General features: G+C 41.6%; 1 protein-coding gene across 13 annotated transcripts in view; it reads right to left on the bottom strand.

Annotated features, from left to right (window-relative positions):
• LOC108001345 (transducin-like enhancer protein 3) overlaps positions 1-26,259 on the bottom strand; it is an 85,890-nt gene that overhangs the window by 9,171 nt on the left and 50,460 nt on the right. For all 13 annotated transcript variants that reach the window (XM_062076171.1, XM_062076178.1, XM_062076181.1 and 10 more), the window contains one exon: positions 309-362. In XM_062076171.1, coding sequence (XP_061932155.1) covers positions 309-362 — 54 coding nt within the window. The remainder of the gene's footprint in view (positions 1-308; positions 363-26,259) is intronic.

Raw genomic sequence — 26,259 nt, 5'->3', positions numbered from 1 at the left:
ATTAATACTGTACGTTTATCGAACAAACTGGAACATTTTTTAGATACGATTAAGAGATATTCTGTGGTAAAATTAAAAAAATAAAAGAGAAAAATAACAATGACAATTGTATATAAAACGCAATAATGAACGAGAACAAGAAAATCAATTTAATACGTTTCTTCGATCAACGATTTAGCGCACCAAAACCGACGCATGCACGTCATCTCATCTCAACCCCTTGAAAGAAGATCCTTGATTTTCATCGGTATATACGGTCAGACAGCTAAATAAATTCGGATTGATGATGTGGCAAGATGATAACTGACCTCATTCGCGACATCTACCACCAAGTCTTGATCGCTTTTCTCTCCATCGCTGTCCTGAAAGAAGAAAAATTACGAATCTGTGAAAAAAAGTTGGAGAAAAGGGAAATCTTCGTTTCTCATGAGCCACGATGTACACGATCGCGTTAAAATTCTATTTGTATTCGGATATATATTTTCGATACGATAAAAGAACGAGAGAAAGAGAGAGACAAATAGAGGAAGCCGACCTACATTCTCGATACGATCTGACTAGCAGATGCATCTTCAGAGACATATTATTAATCTTGACACTCGTGCAACCCATCTCTCTCTCTCTCTCTCCTTCCTTCCTTCCCTCTCTTTCTCTCTCTCTCGAATCTCGTTCTGATTGCACCAGCAACTTAATGGCCAGGCGTTCGACGAGTGCGCGTATACCGGATAGAGAGCTCGCGTTTTGCAAGCGTGTAAGCTACGCCACCGTCACGCCACGCTACACCGCTCGTTGGTTGGGTGGAAGAGGCGGAGGGTTGGAGAAAGAGGGGATGTAAATGCGCTTTGCTTGGTCGCGCGGTTCCAGGGTATTTTCGCAATCAAGATTCTACGTGTGCGCGACTGGTGGCCGTACGTGAAGCGTGGAAAATTCGACCGATCGTTTGTCAATTCTGGATCCTAGGTATGGTATATGGTGTATGCTCGTCGCCTCGACCGAGACCAAGCGCCACCGTCGCTGATCTCGTCATAACGATAATAAAATTGTGCTTTCCCATTACTGGCGTGACCTCCTGTTTTTTTCTCTCTATCTCTCTCTCCTCCCCTCTTTCTTCTTTCACCTGATATAATTAATGTATACCGGGTTTAGATCGGTTTGCATGTACACGTTGATGGAAGTTTTATTTTTTGATCGTAGATAATTGGTAAAAGGTTGATTAAGAGAGAGAGAGAGAGAGAGACTTTGAGAACTTACTTTCAGATGTATAGGAAATATAGATTGGAATGTGGAACGAATTATGCACGTTTGTGCAATAAAGTGATAATAAAGTAATGGATTCGAACGTTTAAAAAGTTTCCTACTTTTAAATTAATGTTATTGTTATAATATCAATTTCCTGAAATGAATCGTGATAAATTTTTGTAATTAAGGAACATTCTATCGAGTGAAATTTATAATTTGTTTCACTGTTTTTTATCATTTGTTCACGATTTTTCAAATTGCCATTTGTACGCTATTTTAAAAGCATAACGATCTCCATCCACAAAATTAACAATTGTGATTTCGCGACTGCGAACGTGTCGTTTCGAAAGACGAATAATCGAGAATATTTTTTTCGAACGAGCAAAGATACGCTCTGTGCAGAACGAAAAGAGAAAGAAAGGAAGATAACACGAGTGCTTTTTTTTTTAAATTGAAATTTTAAAAATTATTATTTAAAAATTACTACATACACACACACACACATATATATATATATATATATATATATATATAGAATATAACAAAATATAACAAGAAATGAATTAATAAATATTGTAGACTGTTACAAAAACATTACGATACTAAACACTAATTACAATTTCCACGCGACCATTTCGAACGTAGTTGCGTATGTTTATATACATTTATACGTATAACTCTGTTTATATATATATAACATAACTCTGTTTATATATATATAAAGGTTGTAGAATCGCGGCAGAAGCTCATTTACTGTTCCGATTTCGTATCAGACGGATCAAGAACTTAACTAGAGTGGTTTGAGCCGCGAATAGGGCTATCAATGGTTATCAGTTAGCACTTCTGGCTAACTGATATCCCTTATATATCCATCCTATTTACAATTTACAATTCATACAGTTCAAAATAGAATTTCTAACGATTCACTGTTATTATTAAACTTCTACATTTGTCAGATTAAATTATTACCAAAATTCCTATCATTTTATCTCGACGAAATTAAATAAAAGGGATACGAATATAACGTATTCGATTACAATCGATAAATATCCAATTTTAATAATTACGTACATCATAAAAATTGTAAGATCGATCCATAATCAATATTATCGTACAAAATAAAATTCCTAGCTCGAATATTATCGCCCGATGGAATCTTCTATTTTATGCACGCGATACTCTGTATATAATCCGCTTAAGGAACTTGTGTGCGTACCAAAATATGCGGGAGAAAAATCAGCAACCTGAAAATTCTTAACGAACTTGATTCTTAAAAGGGTTGAATGGCAATTGAATTACCCTTTCGCCGAATTTTCCTCCATTTAATAACGCACGAACAATTTTTCAAAATATCCGAAACCCAGAAAAATTGCTGCTGGGATAGTAACCGGAGAATCCATCCATCCCGAATTACCATCTTTATATTTTAAACATACGGAAAACGCGTGTCTCGAATATCGCGCGCCCGTAATGTATCTAACGTTGTAACATAACGATCGCTAACACACACAGTATGTTGCAGGTAAGACGATAAACAACACGCCGAATATACCGAAGGAACTGTAAATAACGTGCACGGCTGGGGAAGTGCAATTTGTAATTCACGTATCTTTCATCGTTTATTTACCAGTTATCGCTCAGTTTCTACAAGCAGCTCGTTCCCAAGCCACGACCACCCCCGTCGGCACGTAACGAGGCTCGAAAAGCAGGGCACGGGGAGGAGCGGGGAGGGGGAGGGTGCCGGTTGGCCGTGTATTACGCGAGCAAAATGTTAGAACCATCGTCATGGGGTAAGAGAAGCTACTGCCTCTTCTCCCTTGTATTTATGCCGTATACGATTTCTTGGCAAAATAAATATTTTACGGGGACGGAATTTTGCCACGCGAAATTGGGGAGAAAAATGTTTGATAACGCGACGTGGTGTGTAACACACGATTTTATCTACTATTTTTCATACAAATTTTTTTTTTCGCATCGACACGTTGCTCATTCCTTCCCCTCCTTTTCTATTTTTTTTTTTATTTCAAATGGATTTTAGTAATGGAATTTTAAATTTTGCAATATAATTTGATCAAGTGTATGGGGAAATGAATGACGGTTCAGTGGTACGATGCGATACAAGTCGGTCGCGTGTTGCTCGTTACTTCTGATGCATAGATTAGATCGGTTGTGTATAACTGGAAAATGCGGATAGTTACTGGCCAGATCGAACACGGCGCAAATTGCTTACCTTCCTATCTGTTGAAAATATGAAAAATAGAACTCGTTGTTATTCTCATTTAAATAAATGTATCGTGTCTGAAACGAGCAAAAGTTTTTCCAGAAGCATAATTTTTTTTTTTTACTATCAAATTACCGAGAAAAAAATCTAATCTCCCACATATTCTAACACATTCGAATATATTACGTATGAATGATTTAAACTTTTTCGTTAATTAAGAAAAAAGAAAAAGAGCTTGTGTCGCAGTTATTAATTATTGATTTTCAAGAAGGATCGAAGAATCCAACGATCGAAATTATGCGCTTGTAATTCTTGGAAAATATTGCAGGATAAAAGATCCGAAACTTCCCTGTTATATAAAAGTAGGTAATGTTGTGGTTTCGCCCGCAACTGCACAACTATTTAAATTTTCGAGATAGCGGATGGAAACTTGGATGGGGGTTGGAAATCCCGAAGAAACAATGATTTAAAGTTTAAAAAAGCCGCGGGATCACGGCCAGGTTAGGCTCTCTAAACTTTTTTGTAATAAATTTATCATCGCGCATTAACATTCTCGGTACGATAGGCGGTGCGCTTAAACCGAACTATAAATAAAAGCTGGGAGAGGGGAAAAAAGGAAAAAAAAAAGAAGAAGAAAAAAAGAATTATGCAGCGAGAGGCATTTAATTTTCACGGGAACTTCTTGCAAAGCTACGCACGCGAGCGTGCATAAACGAAACAGATTTTCAAAGAATCTGAAACTCCTCCGTAAGAATTCCAATTTTTTTTTTCTCTCTCTTTTTAACAATTTCACTTATCATTAACCTTTGCACGACAGACTGGAAAATTTATCTTATCCAATTGAACAAACGATGTTACGTATCTTTTGTATCTGTCATTAAAAAGAAAAAAAAGAAAAGAAACAAATATTTTAGTATCTGGGAAAAATATTATAATTTCTCTGTTTAACGATAAAGTAAATTGAAAACTGATAAAGGGGCAACAAGAAGAGACAATCGAACGTAATGTTACTATATAGTTAAAATTTTTTTAACAATTTTTGTAACAAGTTTCGTAATAAAAGGAAAGCGATCGATCGTTCGCCAATGTATTAAACAAGAAGAATCATTTTTACGAAATCACGAAATTTATCAAACGATTTAGTTTTATCATAGATTCGTTCATTGTAAAAATAATAATTGTATATCAGATCTGTGACAATCAACTTCCTGACAATTAACCTCACTTTCATAACAAGTTAATAATGCGTTTAATAATGAATAAAATCGTATAAAAATATTCATTTATTATTTATCCGTTTTATTTCAAATAGATTGGAGATAAAATTTAACCGTTACGTAAAAATATCACTTGAGACTTAGAGGCAAATTAAGCTTCCGTTAGATAAAGCAAGAGATAGATAGAGCGAGACGTCTCATTCTCCATCCTCCTTCACCCGGCACAAATTTAAATTGCTCTTAACTCGATAAATAACCATCGATCTTTTACTTTCCTATACCAACTTTTACCTTTTTTTTTTTTTCTGATCAACCCTCTTAAGATCCCCCCATGAATATATCAACACCTCGTACGTATCAATTCTTTCTTCACACATTCATTCTGCAACTATAAAACACGGTTTTTAAATCAAGTCGAGGATGTGTCGAAAAACGATTATTAATTCAAGAACCGTTTCGTGGTTTATATCCTAATTATCGCGGATCTACCGTTGGCGAGGAAGCGCGTTCTTTGTAATCCCCTTCCTCCCCCGCCATACACAACGAGCTCCAAGTATGGCGCATACGATAGTATTGCCTTCCTAATGACGTAATATCGTGTACAACGCCCATCCATCCATTACAAGTCCGCTAGACAGACTTGTGCATTGCATTGCATATATATATATATACTGTATTCGAAGTGTGCATGTATGCACATGCACCGTTTACCGACGCGGAGAAGAACCACCTGTGTGCGTCCCTGGAAATGATTTAGGAAAATTATCAAGAGGAGGAAGAAAAAGAATCTGAAACCAGCTTTTATTCGCTGAACGAGAGAGTGAATTTCCTTCGTACTTTCGTATTTTATATATACACGAATTGTTACGATATTAAATTCGAGTTTTGAGTTCGTAGAAATTTTACAGAGAATTTTAATTTTTTCGAAAAAAAAAAAAAAAAGAAAAAATAAACGATTCGTGGAAGGAACGATCGTTCAAGATGCATACACACACACACACTTGGAGATCAAATTCAATTCGCGGTTATAGAGTAATTGACACGTGACTAGGTTACCACTACAGGAAAATTTGCGGTTCGTAAACGAATTCCTGTAGTCGTAGCTATAGGCAAATTAGCGAGGCTTGCGCCGGAGTTGATCGTAGCTGGAAGGAAATTAGTAGAAGTTGCGGTCGTGCGAGTTGTAATCGTAGGAAAAATAATATCGTCTTGCGGTCGGTGAAAAATTAACGTGGCTAATGGTCACGTGAATTGCGCTTGCGGTATTATTAATGCCGCTTATATATACATATATACAATATGCTTGAAAAAGATAAAATGATAAAATTTACATAATACACTTTGATTTTAAACCGACCAAGAGGCAGAACTCTTTGTTTTAAAGCAGAGATTAAAATAATCTTGCCAATACTCAAAATACTCGATCGATTATTCCCTAGGTACGACGAAATTTTTTTTCCATCGCGTTCCAACGATGATAAAATCTATCCCTTGCAAGGATACCCCCTCCTTGGGTGGTAATCGAGATCGGTGCGCCATTCAAGATTGAAAGTTATCGTTCAAAATCGTTTCCTCGCCAAGAATTGCACGCGACGTTCGCCGGGAATAGTAGAATCGCGACCGACATCGCGAGCAATGACAATGACATCACGGAAATTCAAGCACGACACAGGGGGAGGGGGGAGGGGGCAAATCGGCCGTGCTCGACATTCTGTTTCACTTCGAAACGGTGATTCGCCGTCGCGAACCATTTCCGGAGGGGCGCGAGGGGAGGAGAAGAGTGGAGAGGAGTGGAGGAGGGTAGCGAGCTACTAGGGACACGCAATAAATTTGTGTACGGACGATGAGCGTGTGTAAATAGAAGGCAGAGTGTGGTGGTATTGATTTCAGTGGTATTACTCGGCCGGTGGAGGGCGCTCAAGGATGGAGGAAGGTGGTCGAGTACGATGGAGGAGAAATGAAGTAGAGAGGAAGGAGGACCAAGAGGTCGAGGAAACGAGGATAGGGGGAGGAGGAGGAGGAGGAGGGTCGGAAGAGACGGAAGAGACGAAGAGAAAAGGTCGTGGAGAAAAGAAGAAGACGAAGGAGGTTGGAGAGAGTGTCTTCCACCCCTTAACCTGCTCGTTCTAGCGTTAAATATGATACAAATGTTATCATCCCTTCTATTCTGTCCTCCTTCCCTCCCCCAATCCACATCCCTTGAGCCAGGAACCACGAGACCGACGATTCTTCCCTTTCTCTCCTCTCCTCTCTCTTTCTTTCCCTTCGCTTATCCTTTCTTCCTTCGATTTTATATATATATATCCGTCTTCTTTCTTCCTTCCTTCCATTTTCACGAGACAGAAAGAAGAGAGAAAGAGAGAGAGAGTTTCGGTCTAACCCGAGCCGCTTTCTCCACCGGCTTCTTCCCTCGTTTAACCCAGCATAGCGGGGATGACGGTATTAAGGGCAGCTCTATTATTCGACCACCCAACCACTCGACTCTTCGTCTCGAGAATCCTCGAATCCTTTTTTTTTCTCCTCTCTTTTTCTTCTTTTTTCTCCTCCTTCCCCTCCCCAATCTCTCTCTTCCGCTTGCCCTTCCATCCTCCCTCCCTCCGCTTCACTGTCTCTTTTACCCCCCAGTCTCCTCCTCCCCCACTATCTCCTCCTTTCTCTCTTACGTATACAATGTTCCGCGTATTTTTCCTCGCCGCTCACCTCGACCCCTCCTCCTCCTTTGGTTCATCCCGAATCCCTTTCACCCCCACTTTCCCCTTTTGGATCCACTGTAAACAAACGCACGAGCGCAAAAGAGAAGAGTCGAAGGTTTTCTAACTCGACCATTCTCTTCTTCTTCTTCCTCTTCGCCTCGCTTTTTTCTTCTTTTTTTCTTCTTCTTCTTCTTCTTTCTTCTTCATTCCTCTTGCTCTGGTCAGCCCGATAACTTTAGCGGAGTTAAGCGGTCGAACATGACCGGCGAACCGATGAGACCACTTGTACATCGGGGGAATAAAATTATCTGGACGAATCGAATCGGAGGGGGATGGGTCGATTAGCTGCAGCTTGTTTCGTGGGATTTGGGTCCGTGATTAAATACGGAATTTTCTTTTCTGTCTACAGTTTTCTTCTATTGTTTTTTTTTTTAATTAATCTGTCATATTTAATCTGATCTAAACGCACCGATAATCAATTCTGATTTTTAATTTTCAATCGTATAATTTTAAAATAATTGATTTCCTCTTTTTTTCTTTCTTTCGCAAATACGTGTGTGTTCAAATATTACAGAGATTCTATTTAAAAAAGAATTGAAAATTTCGTTTTTAAAATTGTGTTCGATCGATCGATAAAGATAAAGAGAAAGAATAGATTGGAAGAAAAAATAGAATAAGATAAACTAATCGTTGAATAAAATTCCTCCCGTCAAAGTTAGAAAGAAATAGATTGTACGTGTAGATGAAATGACCGGATGCACGAGGTAATATGGGGGACGTCGAATTCAACGATCGAGAATAGGAGCGGTTCTTTAAAATTTGTAGACGAGTTTCTCCGCTCGAGCAGCCAGGATTGACTCTTCTCTCTTCCCGGCTCCGATTCTTAAGGAAACGCGAACGAGCAAAACAAGCGACGAAAAGTTTCCCAACGGTCGGCCATTCTTTCTCCTCCCTCTGCATTTACCCGCGTTAACTTTGCCTCCCGAAGTTGGAGAGGAGTGCGCTTAAAATACCGGCAATTCCCCCCCTCCCTCCCTCTTTCTTTCTCTCTCTATCTCTCGGTTACTCGATCGATCGATTGACCAACGATGTCAAAGATCAACACTGTTATTTGCGATCTTTCAAATCGTACGCGTAGAAGGAAATATGTTGGAGAGTAAATTTACATTTTTCTATCTCGTTCGATTTGTAAATTCATTCTAAAGGAGTAATCGAAGATTATTGAAGTAATATTGTCCAATATTTTATCGTTTCGAACAAATTTCTTCTGTCGCTATTCAAAAAAAAAGAGAGAACTTGTCACAATTTTTGATTTAAACAAATTTTGGCAGTGGAAATAAAAAATGCTTCCAAAAGGATAAATTGTCGGTTTTAGAGTTTAGAAGAATGGATCTAGTATATTAATACGTTGTTCAATTTTTGCTTGTTCAATTTTGTTTCGCCGATGGTCAACCCATTGTCCTGGTCCAAGAGAGAAATTATTTTTCGAACAACAACAACAACAGTCGTTCACGCGCGCCCAAAACCGCGCATTGTCTATTTAATTTTTCACTATGAATTATCGCATTTAATTTTATTCTAAAAATAAAAAACTTTATAACAAATAATCCTTCCCGATTCGATATTCCTATCCCCCCCCCCCCCCCCGAAATTGGAAATCCATCGCATAAAAATGGAACATTGACAGCGACCAAAGACTAAAGATATTAAAATATACCTTCACTTCATTTTATTGTATAATTAAAAAAAAGAAAACAAGTCTGGAAAAGAAAGAAACATTTAAACGCCCAATTGAATTGTATCCTTTTACACACGGGACCGATATCTCTCCCTTAATACCCAATGAAACGGTGATGCGTTTCACCCGAATGATAGTAATACACGGCGTTAAACTTGCTTCACTTGCTCTATGTAACCGTTCAATGATTCACAGGCCGGCTTATTCATCTCTTCCGGCTGAATTGAAGCGTCCCCGTCGATCGATCCCTCGTCCATATAATCATCGCAGCCACCCTCAAGATGGTCAAGAGAGGCGACCCTCCTGCAAGATTAATCCCACCCAGAAACCACTTTACCCGATACTTAATAATACGACGAGCCACGGAGCTCCTCGTTCCTCGGTGGTGAAATTAAAAGGGAAACATTCAAAAGGCAACGGAGATCGATAAATAACACTGCGCTTTTTTATACTTGCAAGTTTCAAGAGGGGAGAGGGAGGGATGGAGGGGGTGAGACAGGTGGGAGGGAAGAGGGTATATGGTTTCCTAGGCTGTTGCAATTTTTACGAGACAACCGCTTTCGCGTCTTTTCGTGGCGAGAAACACGACTGGAAACGTATTAAAGCTATTATCCGTGGAAGATCTATCCTCGACGGGGATGGGAAGGGGGATGGATGAAAATGGGATAAAACTGACATTGACGTAAAACTGAAACGTTTCGGTGTTGCTCTATTGAGAGAAAATAGGTTGGCTAAATTCGAACAATGGGAGGATGGGAAAAAATAATTTTGAAAAATATTTCTTTTTCCTTTTTGCCCTTCTTTTTTTTTTCTTGTTAAAAATTGCAACGAACAATTTTCTAATATAATTGGGGTTGAATCGGGAGTTAATTGATCGATGTAAAAAAAAAAAAAGAAGGTATGGAATATATTTAATTGCTTACATTGTTCTGTGAAAAAAATTTAATCCTAGAGAATTACCAATTTGTAATATTTATTTAAATCTATCGTAAACGATTAGAATTAGAATTGTTTAAATTTAAATAAAAAAGAACACCACAATCGATTTGATTTAACTCTATAGATTATTTAAAAGAAAACTATTTTTGAAACGCATGAATTAACAAACGACTTAACCGATCTGAGTATCCGTGAGTTTAAAGGAAAGCTAATATCTCCTATATAATAACATTATATTCGTTCTACGTCGTACAAAAATATACACTGTGCAATTTTTAGAAAATCTTCGGATATGTATCCCCCCATTTACAATTCGTTTACAGTCACATCGTGTATACAATTTCTCCTTTGTAATTACGATGTTAAAATATTCATACAACCTCTAAAGATATATTTACAGAAATATCGGTTGGAAATTTATTCGTCGAAGAGATGACGAAAGTGCAAATGTCTCGCTTCACGTCTCCAAATTTAAAATTGCTCGTATCAACTTGAATAATCCACAACAATTCTATTTTTCGTTTTAACCTCTCGAACCGAGCCTTCGAAACACGTTCCCTTCAACGAAGGAAGAACGAAGGAAAAATATTAGAGATATTCGGATAGAGACCGATACGACTTTTGAGTGTAGTAATGGAGACCGCGATCGATAGTTCGTGAAACGATGGAATTTAACTATCTCGAAGCGGATAGAGAGCATAGGGAGAGAGAAAGAGAGAGGTGGATGAAGAGCAGGGAGGGGGTAATGCGCCGCTCGAGCCGCGTCTTCGAACGTATCGTGCTCCGGAAAATGGATTTTTACGGGGGGAGAAATGTGGCACGTATCTGGGAAAGGATTGCCGTGGTAGTCGCGTAAAAAAAAGATTTCCAGAGAGAGAGGGAGAGAGACCCGTCGAGTGTACCTGTTCGAAGATAGAACGATAATCTGCAACGAAACTTTCCGCGGCATTTCTTGTTTTTCCACGATCCCCTCCCCTCCTCCGTTTGTATCCATATCTCGCATCAGAGAGAATCGAGGCGTCCAAGTTCGCGTCTGCGAATAAAGATGGCGCGTGTTTGCAAAGGAGGAAGTTGGAATTTGTTTCGCGCTTTCCGTTTCGAGATGCGGCATTTCGGGATTCTGAAGTATTCGAGATGCGAATTGGGCGATGATAATTTCGTTCGGCAACCTTTGTTTCGGTTCGAATAATTGTCTATTAATTTGTTCGTATTTATTAAAAGATGGACGAGAAAATTTGATCGAAAACTCTGGCCACCATTATTGGTTAGTTAATCTGAAAAAGAAGTTTCTCTTTAATATCATTAAATTAAAGAGGATCGATCAAAACCTCGGTAATGTAATTCGTTTCCTTCAAATTGTTTTTATATATACGTCTCTCGTTTAAAAAACATCCGACTTGAAATACTTTTTCAGAAGAAAATCGAAGAAAAATGAACAAAACGAACGAAAACGAAAAAAAGAAGTAAGAAAGAAAGAAAGAAAACAAAAAAATTTCAAATCCAGATCTTCTTCGATCTCGATAGACTTTAATCGCGAGCTCGGTGTGCAAACTAAAAATTCACCTTCCACTTTTCAACACATCCTCCCCTCTTCCCCCGCCACGAGAAACCTGATGTTCCCTTTTTCTCTTCTGTTTCGTTTCCTCCTTTTTCCTCTTTCCCCACCTCTCTCCTCTCTCTCTCACTCGCTCCCTCTTTGTTTCTGTTTTCCTCTTTCCTTTTCCCACTTTCTCATATTCCTCTCCGCCGAGCAACGACGACCAGCAAAAACGTATTAAAGCGTTTTTCCAGTGGACGAGAAAAGCACAGAGAAAGAGAGAGAGAGAGAGAGAAAAGAGAGAAAGAGTGGTGGATGGATGGAGAGGGGCTGAACACGGTTGGAAAGAGACGGTGAAACAGAAGAAGAAAGAGGCAGACCGTTGACGGGAAACGGGAACCTGGGAAGTTGAGTTGGCTCCGGGAAAAATGGTCGTAGGACAGCAGGAGAAAATAAAGGGGAAAACGGTTCGTATGAAAATGTAATTAGGGGAAGCGTGGAAGCTCGGCTCATTGCGGCCTCGACCCTTTTACTTCGCCACCTTCTCTTTCACTCGTATCCTCCTACACCCCCTCTGGAGAGAGGGAGGGAAAAGCTCCTACCCTCTTCCCTCTATATCTCTCTATCTGGCTCCTACTACGTTCCACGGGATTTCTCCTGTTGCCACCGACATAATTTGTTAACCGTGACTCGTCCAACGATCGCGAAATCCTCTACCGGGTCGCTGGTATATTTTTAATCGATGCTCTTTCTCCCTCTCTTTTTCTCTCGTGCGTAATGGATATCTCTTTTATTGCCAGGGAATTAGAATTTTTTTTTTTTATTCTTTTCAATTGATATTTAATTCTAGTCCTTTGTGGATATTCTTTGCGACGATTCGTTTAAAGGGAATATTTCCACGTTCTTTTCCTTTCTTTTTCTTCTCTTTCTCTCTTTCTTTTTTTTTTTAGACGAAGGAAAAATTTTTCAATGGATAAACGGGGGGAATAGACGTGTGGAATTGAATTGGATATAAAAGGAGAGTTGTATCGAAGTTAAATTTAATTTATGTCGCGATAATGCGTTAATATCTACAGGTTTTTGTGCAATAATTAAAATACGGAATAATGATTTTATTATAACGGTTATAGAAGGTATGCTTCAATGCTACGTAATGATATTAAAAATGTAAGTAGGAAAATGTGAGAGGAAAAACTGCTCCGTGATATTTCCTTTTACGATGATAATCCTTGTTAAACACGGATAAAATTAATTACCCGAATTGGAAAGGAAAATCAGACTATTAAAACACTGACGTTTAATATTATTATACACGTGTATCAATTGAGGAACAAGTTTCCTAACAGTAGTAAATGTTATATATAATATATAATTATAAAATCTACGTCATTTAATTCCGCAAAACTGACTTTTCCCCCCCGCTAATTTACACTATTTAATTCACGTTAATCGCTGTATAAAATCTCGCCTGCCAATTTCTACGTCGCTTAAATCCGATCTTAAATCCCCTTTATTCGAATTAAACAACTGAATAACTATTTTGCAATAATTCATTTTATTCAAGATTATATACCTTTCCCAACAAGACATGTAACAATGCTAATTTTTCTCTCGAATCTCAAACGATCAAATAAACTTTTCACCGTAAAATAAAATAGTTTTATTTCTTCCCAAGCGAAAGAAGACACGATTTGCATTCGAGAATCCTAAAAGTCACATCTTTTCTTCCAAAACTCTTCGAGATACATAATAACCAATCCCAGTCTACAGAAGATTTAACACCGAGTGCACAAAGTCTCATCATTATCTTGATCGTAAAAAGGATTTGAAAAATATTTTCAAATATTTACGATATACATACATCATCCCCTGGATCGTTAATGAAACGAAACAAACTAGAAAACATCTCGTCAATCTCCACATCCCCTTAATCCTCGCATCTCTAATCATAAACGAATCGTCGCAAAAACTGGACAAATTTCTTCCTCCTCCTCTGGTGCTCGGATTATCGGCCACGTTGCCCTTCCTCCCCCGGCTTGTTATTCCATTTCTTTCAATAACAGAGGCGCTACCGGTCGCAATTTGCATTTCATTACGCGTCCAAGCCGGCAACTTTTATCATCGGTTCACTTTGGGGCCGACTGCGTTTCACCTGCCCCGTCCTGGGAATTATTATTCGCGGCATCGGGGGTGTTTCAGAGTTAGTTTCCATCCCTTCCCTCCCCCGTCTCTACCCTTTACACGTGTAACGCAGAAAGGGTGGAAAAACTGGAGGAACGGGGCGAGAGACGGAGGAGGAGGAGGAAAAGGTTTCGGGTGGAAAGTGTCTTGGCAATTTAACTTTTACGACGCGCCCTGTCATTTCTATCCGAGCTTCTGCAACGGAATGCAACCAACCCCTCTTCGTCTCGACCATCTCTCTCTTCTTTTATTCCTCTTTCTCTTTCTTTCTAGTTTTATCTATCACACCTGGTATCAAACACGTGTCTTCGAGCAACTTACAATTGTCGAACATTCAAAAAGATTTTTGACATGCCGTATTTAATCGCCCCCTTGATTTAATATATCGACTTTCATCGAAGGATTTTCATCGTTGGTAAACGTATCTGGATGATAAGAAACGAATAAACGATGGTTGTCATCGCGTATCGAAGAGAGGACAAAACATTTTTCAGCTTGTCTACGATTATTTATCATGGTCAATACTGTTTGACGTTATTCGATTGTGCGTTTTTGTTAGAATACGGGGATCGATGATCGATCGGTCGCGACACCGTCAAGCGAACACTGGGAAGCGATTTGCATTTGGGACACGATAAGGCGAGGAGAGGCCTTCTTCTTTCTTTTCGATCGATGATGTTGGATATTGATTTTAAATATTTTTTTCGTTTCGAAAACGGAGAAGGTGTAAAAGGAAAGTAATGGAGTAACGGTTTAGCAGTCTTTTCCGCGGCACGAAAATTTACCAACTCCTTCGACCATACTTCGGCCCCGAGGGATTCCATTTGTTTCGAAAGCTTTGGCGCGCGAGCACGCGCCGCCTACGCTCAATTAGAACACGCATTAAAGCGCCGCGAATTCCAACGATTAACCGTAGAAAATAAATAGCTCTTCCTTTTTCCTTTTTTCTTCCTTTGTAACTCTTATAGAGCAATTAGAAGGATCGTCCGTTCAAATAACTGTATCGCGAACGATTGTTTTTTTCGCGATTCAATTTTTCTATTTCGAAAAATAAATATCGAAAATTTAAAAAAAAAATGTACGCGTGTTCAGATTGATTAAACGTTATATTCCGCGTGTAATTCCATAATAATTTGTAAAATTTCATGATAACGCGGAAAGTTTGGAGTGGGACACGTTATTCTTTAATTAAACGTTAATTTTTTACGTTATTACAAATATTTTTAGTAAATTAAAAAAATAGTTGTATATTTGGAGAAGATGGGAAAAAATTCTCGCCGAATCGCGAAAAATTGTTCATTAACAACACCCGAATTATTGGTTATTCGAATTTAATAAGATGGAAAAAATCAAGACAGGATTAACGAAAACATCAACGAATATTTATTTTCAATCATTTCCAAAAAACGTTAGTCTCGTTTCAATTTTTATAAATCGAAAAATATCTAGCGATAAAATTCTACGAAGGATTACAATTAACAATTCGAGCCGAGACTCCGATATCGATATTTAATTAAAACGAAATTTCGCCACGATCCAAAACAGTGAAACTCTCGAACGATCTTTCCTCAAGGCACGCTAATCAAAACATCGTTAGACCTTTCATTAAAAGCCGCGATCGGGCCAGCTTTCGTTACGGATGAGGTGGTGGTGGGGAACATTATTCACAATTATCCTTTCGGAGCGGCAACAACGGCGTCGAGGAACGAGCTATACCACCACCGCCGCGATGATGAAGGTTCGATCCCCCGGTTTTCAAACGATTCCGTCACAAAGCATCGCAGGGAGAGAGAAAGAGAGAGACGACTCACCCCCCGGAGTCGCCGTTCGCCGCCCTTTAAACAGCCCTTTGCTAGCGAGACCAAGTATCAGCACGGTGCGCGTCATAAAGAGCGAAAGAAGCATTCTCCAAAGGTGCGACACACCGTGTGTACAGCGGCATGAAGAAGTGGGAAAGGCGTGGGCAAAGAAGGCAAACGCGCTGGAGCGAGCACGAGAATCAAGGAGAGAATATAGACGTGTATGTGTGTGTGTGTGTGTGCAGTCGAAATGTGGATGGGGGGCGGAGAGGAAAGGTAAGGATGACTGAAGCGCGTGGAACGGAGACGGCGAGGCACGGCGGAGCGTTCGGTGGGAGAAAAGGGATGGAAAAATGGAGGAGGAGGAAGAAAAAAAGGGAAAGAGGGATGGGGAGGGAAGGAGAGAGAGATAGTGGCAAAGAGTGGAATGCAGTGAGAGGGGGGAGATGGAGATAGATAGATAGAGAGAGAGAGAGAAAGGGTGGTTTGGTAGGGTGAGCTGACAGGAGGCGTTAGCTTGGGATACGCGGACCCGTCATACAATAAATACGATATTTGCACCCCACCCACCACGATGGAATAGAAGAGCGAGGTGGCGGCTTGGTGCAGCCAGGCTTTGGCTCCGGCACCAGAGGACCAGGGCGGCTGTGGTGGTTCGGGGTGGAAAAGCGGAGGGGGAGGGGGTTCTAGACTGGGGGTTTAGGCGGGAGGGAGCAGGGTAGGTTTAGAGGATGCGGGTGGGTGGCGAAACGTTGGTCGGTCGAAGGGACGAGGAGGTGGCGCGGAGGGCGGGTGGGCGGTCTGTACGATGGTATAGATTTTTATGTCTGCGAGAAATACAAAATGATGGATATAAACCTTCCTCGCCTCGCCGCTATCCTCCTCCTCCTCCTCCTCTTCTGCCACTCTTCCTCCTCTCTTGGTTCTGTTACTCTCTCTCTTCTTCGCAACCGCGTTTTCGCGTATCTCACCTTCTCCCTTCCTCCAACGCTTTCACCATCGTATCACCCTCCTCCTCTCACGAATAGGACGTACACAGTTTACCCGGTGCACAGCGACGTTGATCTCCGCGAGAGCACGCCGCGCTCTGTGTGCGCGCCCTGTGTACAGGGTGTGCCGTTTCCAAGACCAATCGTCCCGGAAATCGTGAAAATCGTTTAATCGTTTAGATCGTTTAGAGTTTAAGGAAACGGTGGGGATAACGATGCTGCAAGATATCCTCCTTCTGCATCATCTTATCTATTCTCTTCATTCGGCCGAGTGTTATTATATAATATTTCGAAACGTGGATGCATTAAAATAAATTTCGATATCGTTCGATTAAAAAAAAAAAAAAAAAAAAGAAAATATCAAAACAAATATATCATTCGATCATCGACAACACAGATACGTTTAAGACGAAATAAATTATCCTATTACTAAGCGTGCTATAAAATTTATAAATCGTCGATCCTACGTCAACGTATGCGAAAACATCCTTTCAATTCCCCATAAAAGTGCAGGGTGCGTCGAGCAGGCAAACCCCATAGACGTGGTATCCAAAGAGGGAGGATGGGAAGGGGGAGATTCTACTTAAAAAGCGGTCTACACGCGTGACCGGTCATCCCCTCGAAACCAATGAAGTCTCCTTCGGAAGCGTTCTCTCCTGGCCTCCTCCTCGCCACCTCCTACGCCCATTATCCCCGCTGAAGACACGGGCGTTCACACATTAAAACGGGACACCCCGTATAGGCGTGCACACAGGCGAATATACGTTTCACACGAACACGCGGCAACCTCACCTCGCTTACAGAGAACCAAGGGGGTGGGGGAGTCTCTTTCCGGCTGGCGCTCACGTTTCCCCACACCAGCCGCTCGACCCACACCCCCGTGGCTACCCAGTCCCCGAGAGCAACCTCGAACCTAACCTGACTCCCCTTCGCCTCCACCATCCTCCTCCTTCACCGCTCCCACCGTGCGCCCAGAGCTTCCATCTAACCCTCCAACCCCATCCTCCTCTTCCTCCATCTCCTCATCCTCCCCCTCCCCCGCCGCAGCCGTTGGTACCGCGACCCTCTACGGAAGCTCAGAGCGAATGTTTTGTCATCATACCGCCCTGCCGGGGCGCCAGCACCCTCTCTCTTCCTCCACCGACCCCCCTCCCACGCAGGCTACTCACCCTCCCCCTCCCCAGGCACCTCTCTACCCCCAAGGCCCCAAGGCAGATACACTTGCGACCACGTACACACCTCGAATTTCCGCTTTAGCTATCCGAACTGCTTCCACGCGTGTACGCGCCGGCCCATCTATATCTTTTCGTTCGCGCGCGTATTACGTACGTGTGCCTCTAACGTGGAGCGAGATTCTCTCGTGGATCTACGAGGACACATTGCCGGATATATCTAACGTATACGTGTGCGTGTGTGTGTGTGTATATATATGTATACGCATTCTGGAACGTCGAGTACGCGACGCGTGTGAGGTTTTAGAAGCGTAAGCCTGCAGATGTGACGGGTATATACGGTAAGTGCGTATCCGGCGGGCAGAGCGCACACCGATTCTCGAACACGACGAATGCGGAACGAGTGGCGGTGAGGAGAAGGTAAGCGAGAGAGGAGAGGGGACGGTTGTTACCTGTGCGCGCCGCTCTGTGGGCCAACGTGTTTGCCCTTTTCTATCGTGCTTTCGGGGGTGACCGGCGTCGCCGCTCGCCACGGCGCACGGTTTCGAAAAGCGCGGAGGGCGGCCGCTTCTTCTCTTTCTTTCCTTCCCTTTCGCCGTTTGCGCCTGTCCTTCTCCCGCGCGTCCTCTTTGTCCCGCGCGACTTCGACAGAACACCGAGAGCTAGTAGCAGGGGGATGGTGGCGGTATTCTTCTTTTTTACTTCGCCTCTGTGCCACCACCACCACCACGGCTCTCTCTCTCTCCCCCTCTTTCCTTCCATTCCCTCTCTCTTCTCTACACTCCTCTCATCTCCTCGCTCTCGTTCGGTTCTCCTCGTTTTTTTTTTCCTCTCTTTTTTCACTTCTCCTTTTTTCCCTTTTTTTTCCCTCTTTCTTTCTTTCTTTCAAAATGAACGCTTGCGCGCGTGCACAGGTACAGAGAGGCCAGCTAGATGGGCTTCAGCGTTGATAGGAGATGCTACGATGGGAACAGAGCCAGGGGGAAGAGGTGGGGGCCGAGTTTTTTCGAAAGGTATTTCCGATAGTAGACTTTCGAACGAGCTCTCTTTCCCTCTCTCTCCCCCTCCCCTCTCTCTCTCTTCCATAACCGTGTGTCTGTGCGTTGTGAGGCCCGCGTTACGATACGAGAGGGGAGGGCGCGTACACGGCCGCAGAAGTATGGAGCGGCGGGGAACGCTGATTGGTACTTGTGATGGTACTGTGATGCCGATTAATTAATTAATTCATTAATTAATTACTTCGCTTCGACGCGGACGACGAGCAACTCCCGCTTCGAATCGCCGATCGACGGACTACCCTCTTTTTTTTCCTCCTTCCTTTCTTTCTTTCTTCCTTTTATCCCTTCCGACTTTTAATTAGGACTCGTCCTTGTCGACGAGCGAGCCGATCCTTGTTGCGATTGTTTCTCTCTCTCTCGTCTCACGCGAGGGATATCAAAACCGCCGAAAAATTTGTTTTAAAGAACGATCGACCCAAATATTACGACCCATTACGCTTATAATTAACGCGATCAATTTTCATCGAAGTTGCGTCGAATTTATCACTCGATTCGCCATTTTCTTCCCTGTGCAAGCAACCTCTATTAACACGTTCGTATTGCACGTGTGTCTCGAACCCTTATCCCCCTCCTCTTCGTTGGTTACGGAGGGGAGATATATATTGCGGTCGTAAAATCGGTCAGGATTTAAAGTTTGCATGTTTTGAGAGGCGGAACTGCAATTATGGAGACGTATAGGGGAGGGGGATTAGAACGTCGGGAATCGTATAACCGCTGAATCGTTTCCCCTTCGTGGGGTTTGGAAAAATAGCGCAACGTTCGTTATTCGAGGTAAGATACAAAAGAAACTTTGGTATCTTCGCAACAAAATTTTGTTTGAATCATAAGAGACCCACTCTTTTTTTTCCACGATACCTCGTTCCCGTTTTAACTCTTTTACTTAATTAGCGGACCTCGATCCATGGTGCACGCAACGGTAAATTAGCCGCGATCATTGCAGCAGAGCGACGTTCAACTGGTGCATGGGGAAAATACGGACGCACTAATGGATTGCCCGATACAATGGATCAGCGGAATATTGTTGGTGAACGGGGGCGAAGCGCCGCCAACACCCGTCCAATTGTGCCTCCAGAGATCATAACCGATTACCCTGATCGTTTTTGATTAACGATCGTCGAAGCCATTTAACGAGCACTACCAGCAGCTAACGGAGCCTCCTCTTCGAACCTCGCAAGAAATGCGATGCGTATTTGCCGTAAACACGTTATCACGAATGAAATTGAACCTATATATATATATATATATATATATATATATATATATAGATTGCACAGATATATGATTTGTTATATTAAAAAAAAAAAAAAAAAATTGAAAGCGTGAAACGTGATTCTTTTTTTTTATTCTCAGGAAGAATATCTCGAATTTGAAATCATTTGACAATGGAGAGGCTTAAATTCCGATGGCTTTTCGCGTAGCATCTTGCATGCGGGCTCGAGAATGAGAAAATCGAAGCTTTATCTTGGAAGCTTTAACCTTGCGACCGGGTGCGGGTATCGATGTGGCCGAACAAATGTTTTTAGAAACGTTTCCCTCCTTTGTTTGCCTCTGCCTGATCGGTATCTATGCAATTTGTACAGAATTTAAAATAATTTAATGAATGCTCGATCCGTCAAAGGATATTGAAAACGTTTTCCATACACAGATTTTCTTTGATTCAAATGTGATTTTACAAGATCCAATATACGCGCGTTATTTTTTCCCTCGAATACATTTCAAAATACGTATTTATTAAGAAATAAAAAATAATCATTAACAGATTAAACTGCAAAATGCGCGTGTAAAATATGAATAGCGGGTACAAAAGAATTATTAAAAAAAAAAAAAAAATATTAAAAATTTATTCGTATCAATAAATCGTATTTCCCTTTGATACTCCTCTCAAGTTTTTCTTACTTCCCTTTCTTCTCAATTGCCAACCCCGATAAGATAAAAATCCTTCACGAAAATTATCAAGCCTTACCTACCGATAATCCTTCCATCGAGAAACATGGTATTCGAGAAAGTTCTCGATGTCGATATACTTGGAAACAAACATACTCCCACCTTTACAAACTTTATTCCACACGTTCAATTTATTTTCGCGCAAGAAATCAATCAAACAACCTCTCTCTCTCTCTCTCTCTATATATATATATATGCCTCTCTACATACACGTCCTATTCCATACAATCGGACGCGAGAAGATTGAAAACAAGAGAGTCCTCGAGACACCCGCGACGGATCTACTTCCCCGGGATCTTTGTTGTATTCCTGGGCAGATGAGGGAGGGAGAAAAGAAAGAATAAAAAAGAAAGAATAGTAAAAAGAAAGAAAAGAAAAAGAAAACTAGGAAATAGGCGCGAAGGAAACACGCGAAGAAGAAGAAGAAGAGAGGATGAGAAAGAAGAATAAAGAAAAGGTTGGAACGTGAAGGAAGTAGCCCGCTGGGGCAAGAAAGACACGTCTCTGACGCCTCTTGGCACAATTGCGAGAACTCGAAAGACCGTTTAACAAGAGCCTGGCCCCGGGATATCGACTGTTCCAACCTTTCGAATGAAAAAATAATAAAGTGGATAGAGGATGAATGCATAATGGAACACGAGGGCGAGGGGTAGTGGTGGGAAGGAATGGGGAGAACAAGATGGAGATGGAGAAGGGGGGAAGGAGTTAAAACGTTAAAAGAACGTCAACGTGTACGTGTACCTTCTTTCTTCTTTTTTTTCTTTTTTTAAATTAATTATCAACGCGTTATCGATTCGCAACTCGCGTGTGACCGACATCAATCGTGGCACGAATCGTATTTTCCACGGGTATCATGGCTAAGCTTATTCAATTGATCGCCTCGGCTCCCTATAGCATGGAAATGAGAGGAGGACTTGTTTGCTTCGCGGGAACCAACACCGATCCGCTCGGTTCTCGCACGCGAGAATTTTCTTGCGCTTCAAATATTAACGGAGACAGGTTACCGTGTTATTCTAGGCATCTGGGGGAGGCGAGAAACAAAGTGGCGGGAAGGATAACTCGCGACGACTCGTGTTATTCGAAACTATGGCCTCGAGAGTTTGTGCACACTGTACACGCGTGGCGTGTTATGCTTGGAATTGAACTATGGCGAATGAGGTTGGCTGCTTGTCAGCTGTAATTGTACCGTTGAATGAAAGGGGGGAACAGGGGAGGAGTTGAGAATGATAAGGCTAATTTTTTTTTACTCGCGTTTCGTTTTTAAAATTTGTCGATTCTATATTACGTAATCAATGGGTTTTTAGTTATATTTATTCCTTTAAAAATGGTCTTCTTTTCTTTTTTAAAAATTTACATCTAGACGACTCGTTTTTCTATAAAGCTATACCGAAGCGATATGTCGATCGTGTCGAGTAATCCTTTTGCACAATTTTCGAAAAAGGAACAACGAATTGCAAAATTGCAAAATTGTTCAACGAATATAAGTTCTCTGTATCTACAATTAAACCCACTTTCTTTCTTCAATTTTTTTATTTATCCGTGAAATTTTATATTTCGTGTAAAACTGTGCCAGTTTACAAGGTTACGTCCGATAATGTTTCGGAATATTTTTCGAAGAAACTTGCCGGAGAGGATGATGGATGTGAGGATCCTCGGAGAAGCAATTTTTCATTAGAATCACGATGGGAGAACGCCACTCGGAGCGTAGAAAATAATTGAGCAAGAATCCTCGGCGAGTGACGCTCGCCTAATGCTCGGGTTTCGTTGAATCACCGTTATTTAATCGATTGCAGGTAATACGAGGCAGCGAATCGATAGGTGGCCGTTTAGAATAGCTTTGTGACGTCCATGACAGACATTACGAGAAAATTATGATCTTATTGGTTCGCGGCTTTCAGAATTGCTATTAAACCCTCGCCGAAGCCAGAAATCAATTAAGGGAGGGCGGCACCGTATTTTCGAGGCGGTGAAATTTCGATCGTTGGAAAGGGAAATCTTTTCGGTTATCGGCTTAATCTCGGTCGGGTCGGCGGGAATTTTTCAATTTTTCAATTTTTGGAACCGAAATAGAAACGGGTATTAAATTATTATTCCATAATGGAACGCATTCCGATTGATAAACTGATTTCGTACTTTTTATTTTATCCTAGATAGATCCTGTATTTTATTCCAATCCTATTTTACGTAAAATTTGTACAAGAATTAATTATACAGGCTTTTTATTTCTTTCTACAATTTTGTTTAGATCGTGAGAATTAATCGTATCCTCGTTATTAATAATAAGTTTGATGTTCTTTTTCTAAAAAAGAAAAGAAAAAAAAAAAAAGACACAACTAATCCGAAATTTAAAACCAGTTTAATTAATTAACAACTAACCGGTTAAAGAGAGAAAGAGACGAATTATTTTCCCCGTTAAAGCGAATATCTCGAAAAGAATTTAAAAATATTATTATATATATATAATTTCCAGTAAAGATAATATTCGAAAGGGGCAAGAACACGAATACCCTTTAACGGGAATTTCAACTATAAAAACGTATAAAAGTTCTCCGCAAACAGGATATCACGTTTAAAGGCGAAAGTAGCTGGAAACGCTCAGCCTAAACCACAATCTCTTATCTCAACATTTGGAAAGGGGCTGATGAACGTGGCCGTTGGATAAGTGTGCGTGCAGGAGGAGTATGTGTACCTTCGGGATCTTTTCAATTTCTCTTGTGGATAAAAAGAGGCGCGGCCTATCGGGTTTTCAGGTGAGACACACACACACATATCGATACGAAAGAGAACAAGATTGGAAAAAAATTGTCTCGTATCTAAAAATCCTTTCGATTCATCCATGTATCGTCATCGATTCGATCCGCACGCGAGAGGGAAGATTCCGTGTTGGGAAAGCGAGGGACTAAGATAAAGAGGGGGGGAAGAAGAAAGAAGGAAATTCTTCTTCTTCGAAGGAGGAAAGAAAGATGGAAGAGAAGTGGCCCTGGAAGAAACAAGGGGAACAATAGAATCCGCGAGGAGGAAAAACGAAAGGGACGCGAGAGGGGAGCGTTGGCGGGAGAAGGAGCACGTTTGCACGCGTAGGAGGAAGAGAAAGGAAGAGGAGAGCGGCTGGTCGGCCGACCGACCGACGGGGTTGGACAGTGACGAGCGGGTAGGTAGGACCCACAAAATAAACTGAAACCACCTCCCTCGCCCTCCGCCCGCCAGCGTTCGCTCGTTGCCCATCCCTTGGCCTCTCATTCTAGCCGCGTCACCTCCACCTCCGTTGGCCGCCTCACCTCTGCCACCTCCAGCTATTCCTCCTTCCGCTCCCCCGTCCCACTCGCCCGCCTCGCCCCACCACCGCCCGGCATCCTCGTTCCTCGGCCACCTCCGCGGCCGTACCTAGCTCGGCCAAATAAATTACACCGCCTCGTGACGCGAAAAAATCCAACGAGTCGCTAGAGTGAACGAGCGGCTGAACGGACGAAGACGGCCTCACCGAGGAAACAGAGAAGGAGAGAGGAGGAAAGGGGGAGAGGGGGGAGGCACAGTATGCGGATGCCGAGGATGAGGAGTCGTTGGCAGGGGTACGGGGTTACAAAACAGGGAGGGAGAGGGAGGGAGAGAGAGGGACGGAGGAGGGGAAGAGGAAAGGGAGAGAAAGAGAGGGAGCGAGCACGGATGGGAAGGAGAGAAAGGTGAAAAAAGAGAGAAGCGAGCGAGATGGAATGGATAAAGGCCAGCACGCGGGGCGGAAATAAAGAGAGAACGAAAAAAGTGGAAGAGGTCGGGGGTGGAGGTGGGTACCGCGGTCCGCTTTAATTGGTTCGACGTGGTCAGATGAAAAATTCAACCACCCCCATCCTCCCTCCAACTCCTCTTCTACCTCCACCCACTCTTACTACTACCACCAACACACTTTCAACGTCCTCGACGTATTCCCACCAGACAAATCTACGAATCTGTATGTAGATGTCTATGGGGGAAGGGGCTACCTTTCTCTCTCTCTTCGCTCTCTGTACTCCACGACTGGGGACAAAGTATTTCGGTACGTCCTTAGGTCGCGTTTTTTTCCCAACGATAGGTGCTCGTTAACGTTTCGCGGATCGTGAATCGAGCTTCTAGCTTCCCGGACAAACTTCGAATATCCCCTCTGATTCGTTAAACTGACAGTTAATACACGCGTCTCGATCGAATTTATTTCGATTCCTCGGTGATAAAATTGTCTCGTTACTCGTCAGCCTTTAAACGATTGAGCAAATAGTTGGTATTTCTTTTTTTTTCAAGGAACATATTTTTTTAGAGAATTATATTCTGGAACGAAAGTTCAGCACTCGTATTGACAGCTTAACATCGAAATGATATACATGTCATCGAGACGTTCGACTTGTCAATGATAATCTGTGGGTCGTCGATGACTAACGACGCTAAAATTAATCCAAGTATTTGAATCGACGATATTTTTTGCCACTTTGACTTATTTAAAATATTTAAATGTAAGTCTATACATACATTCTTATAAGATATAAATATATAAAAAAATGAAATTTATATTTTAGATAAAAAGAAATAAACTTATTTAAAATTCGTTTCGTTTCAAAAAGTTAGATAAGAAATAATCTGATTTTTTTGTCTAATCGAACAACATTGATCGAAGAAAAACGCGCGATAAAAACTTTCCTCTTTGATATAGAAACTCAATAAACTAGCAGAATAATGACGGTCATGTATCAAACCATTGATCTTAACTTGCCCATCCCCGACCTCAACCACAGGCATTTTGAGCAAGAGCATCCTTCTCTCTCGTCAATGAAATCACTGGCGGTCACTCACGTACATGACCGAAAGTCACGAAACTCGACCCAATTTCTCCAAAGCTTGATACGTCGTTGTCCGTGCTTTTCGTTTCAGCTACATATCATCCGATTAAATATCAAATTTCATCAATGAAAACTTTGTTTCTAGAGATCCAATCATCACTCTCGACATTTCTCTCGTATTACGTACGGGTACATCGCGTTAAACCATATCCGTGGTCGCGAAGCAATAAACGTTTCGGCAAAATTTTTAAATTCGAGCGAGAAAGTTAGAATATTTCGTCGGATAAAATAGAATGTGCTTGCTGAATTTGCGAAATTTTTATGTCGCCGAATATTTCCATCCTAATATTTTGATCAAAGTTTCATTTTCACCGTTCCATCGAAATTTCCAACGAACGCCATAACATTCTAACCTCCAATTAAGTAAAGAAGTGGAAAAGAAAGAAATGAGAAGAAAAAAAGGAAAAGATACAAACGATTCAATCTTCGATACTTGGGAAGATTTAAAAAAAAACTTTTCTCGATATAGAGAACAGTAATTCCCGCGTATTCCCACATTTTCAACGACGACACAACACGAGGACCACATGTACGAACGCGTGCACACGAAAGCCGCCATTATTACGAGCGCGTCAAACCGTAAAACGGATCGGGAATTTTATTCTCACGGCGGTGGAGGGCGCCACGTGAAAGACGCTAGTGTCACAAAGGTGGTTACAGCGGTTAGAGG

This window comes from Apis cerana, linkage group LG6 (genome assembly GCF_029169275.1).
Source record: "Apis cerana isolate GH-2021 linkage group LG6, AcerK_1.0, whole genome shotgun sequence".
NCBI classification, from domain to species: domain Eukaryota; kingdom Metazoa; phylum Arthropoda; class Insecta; order Hymenoptera; family Apidae; genus Apis; species Apis cerana.
The sequence above is the reverse complement of the archived record's forward strand: the minus strand, read 5'-3'. Positions and strand labels throughout refer to the sequence as shown.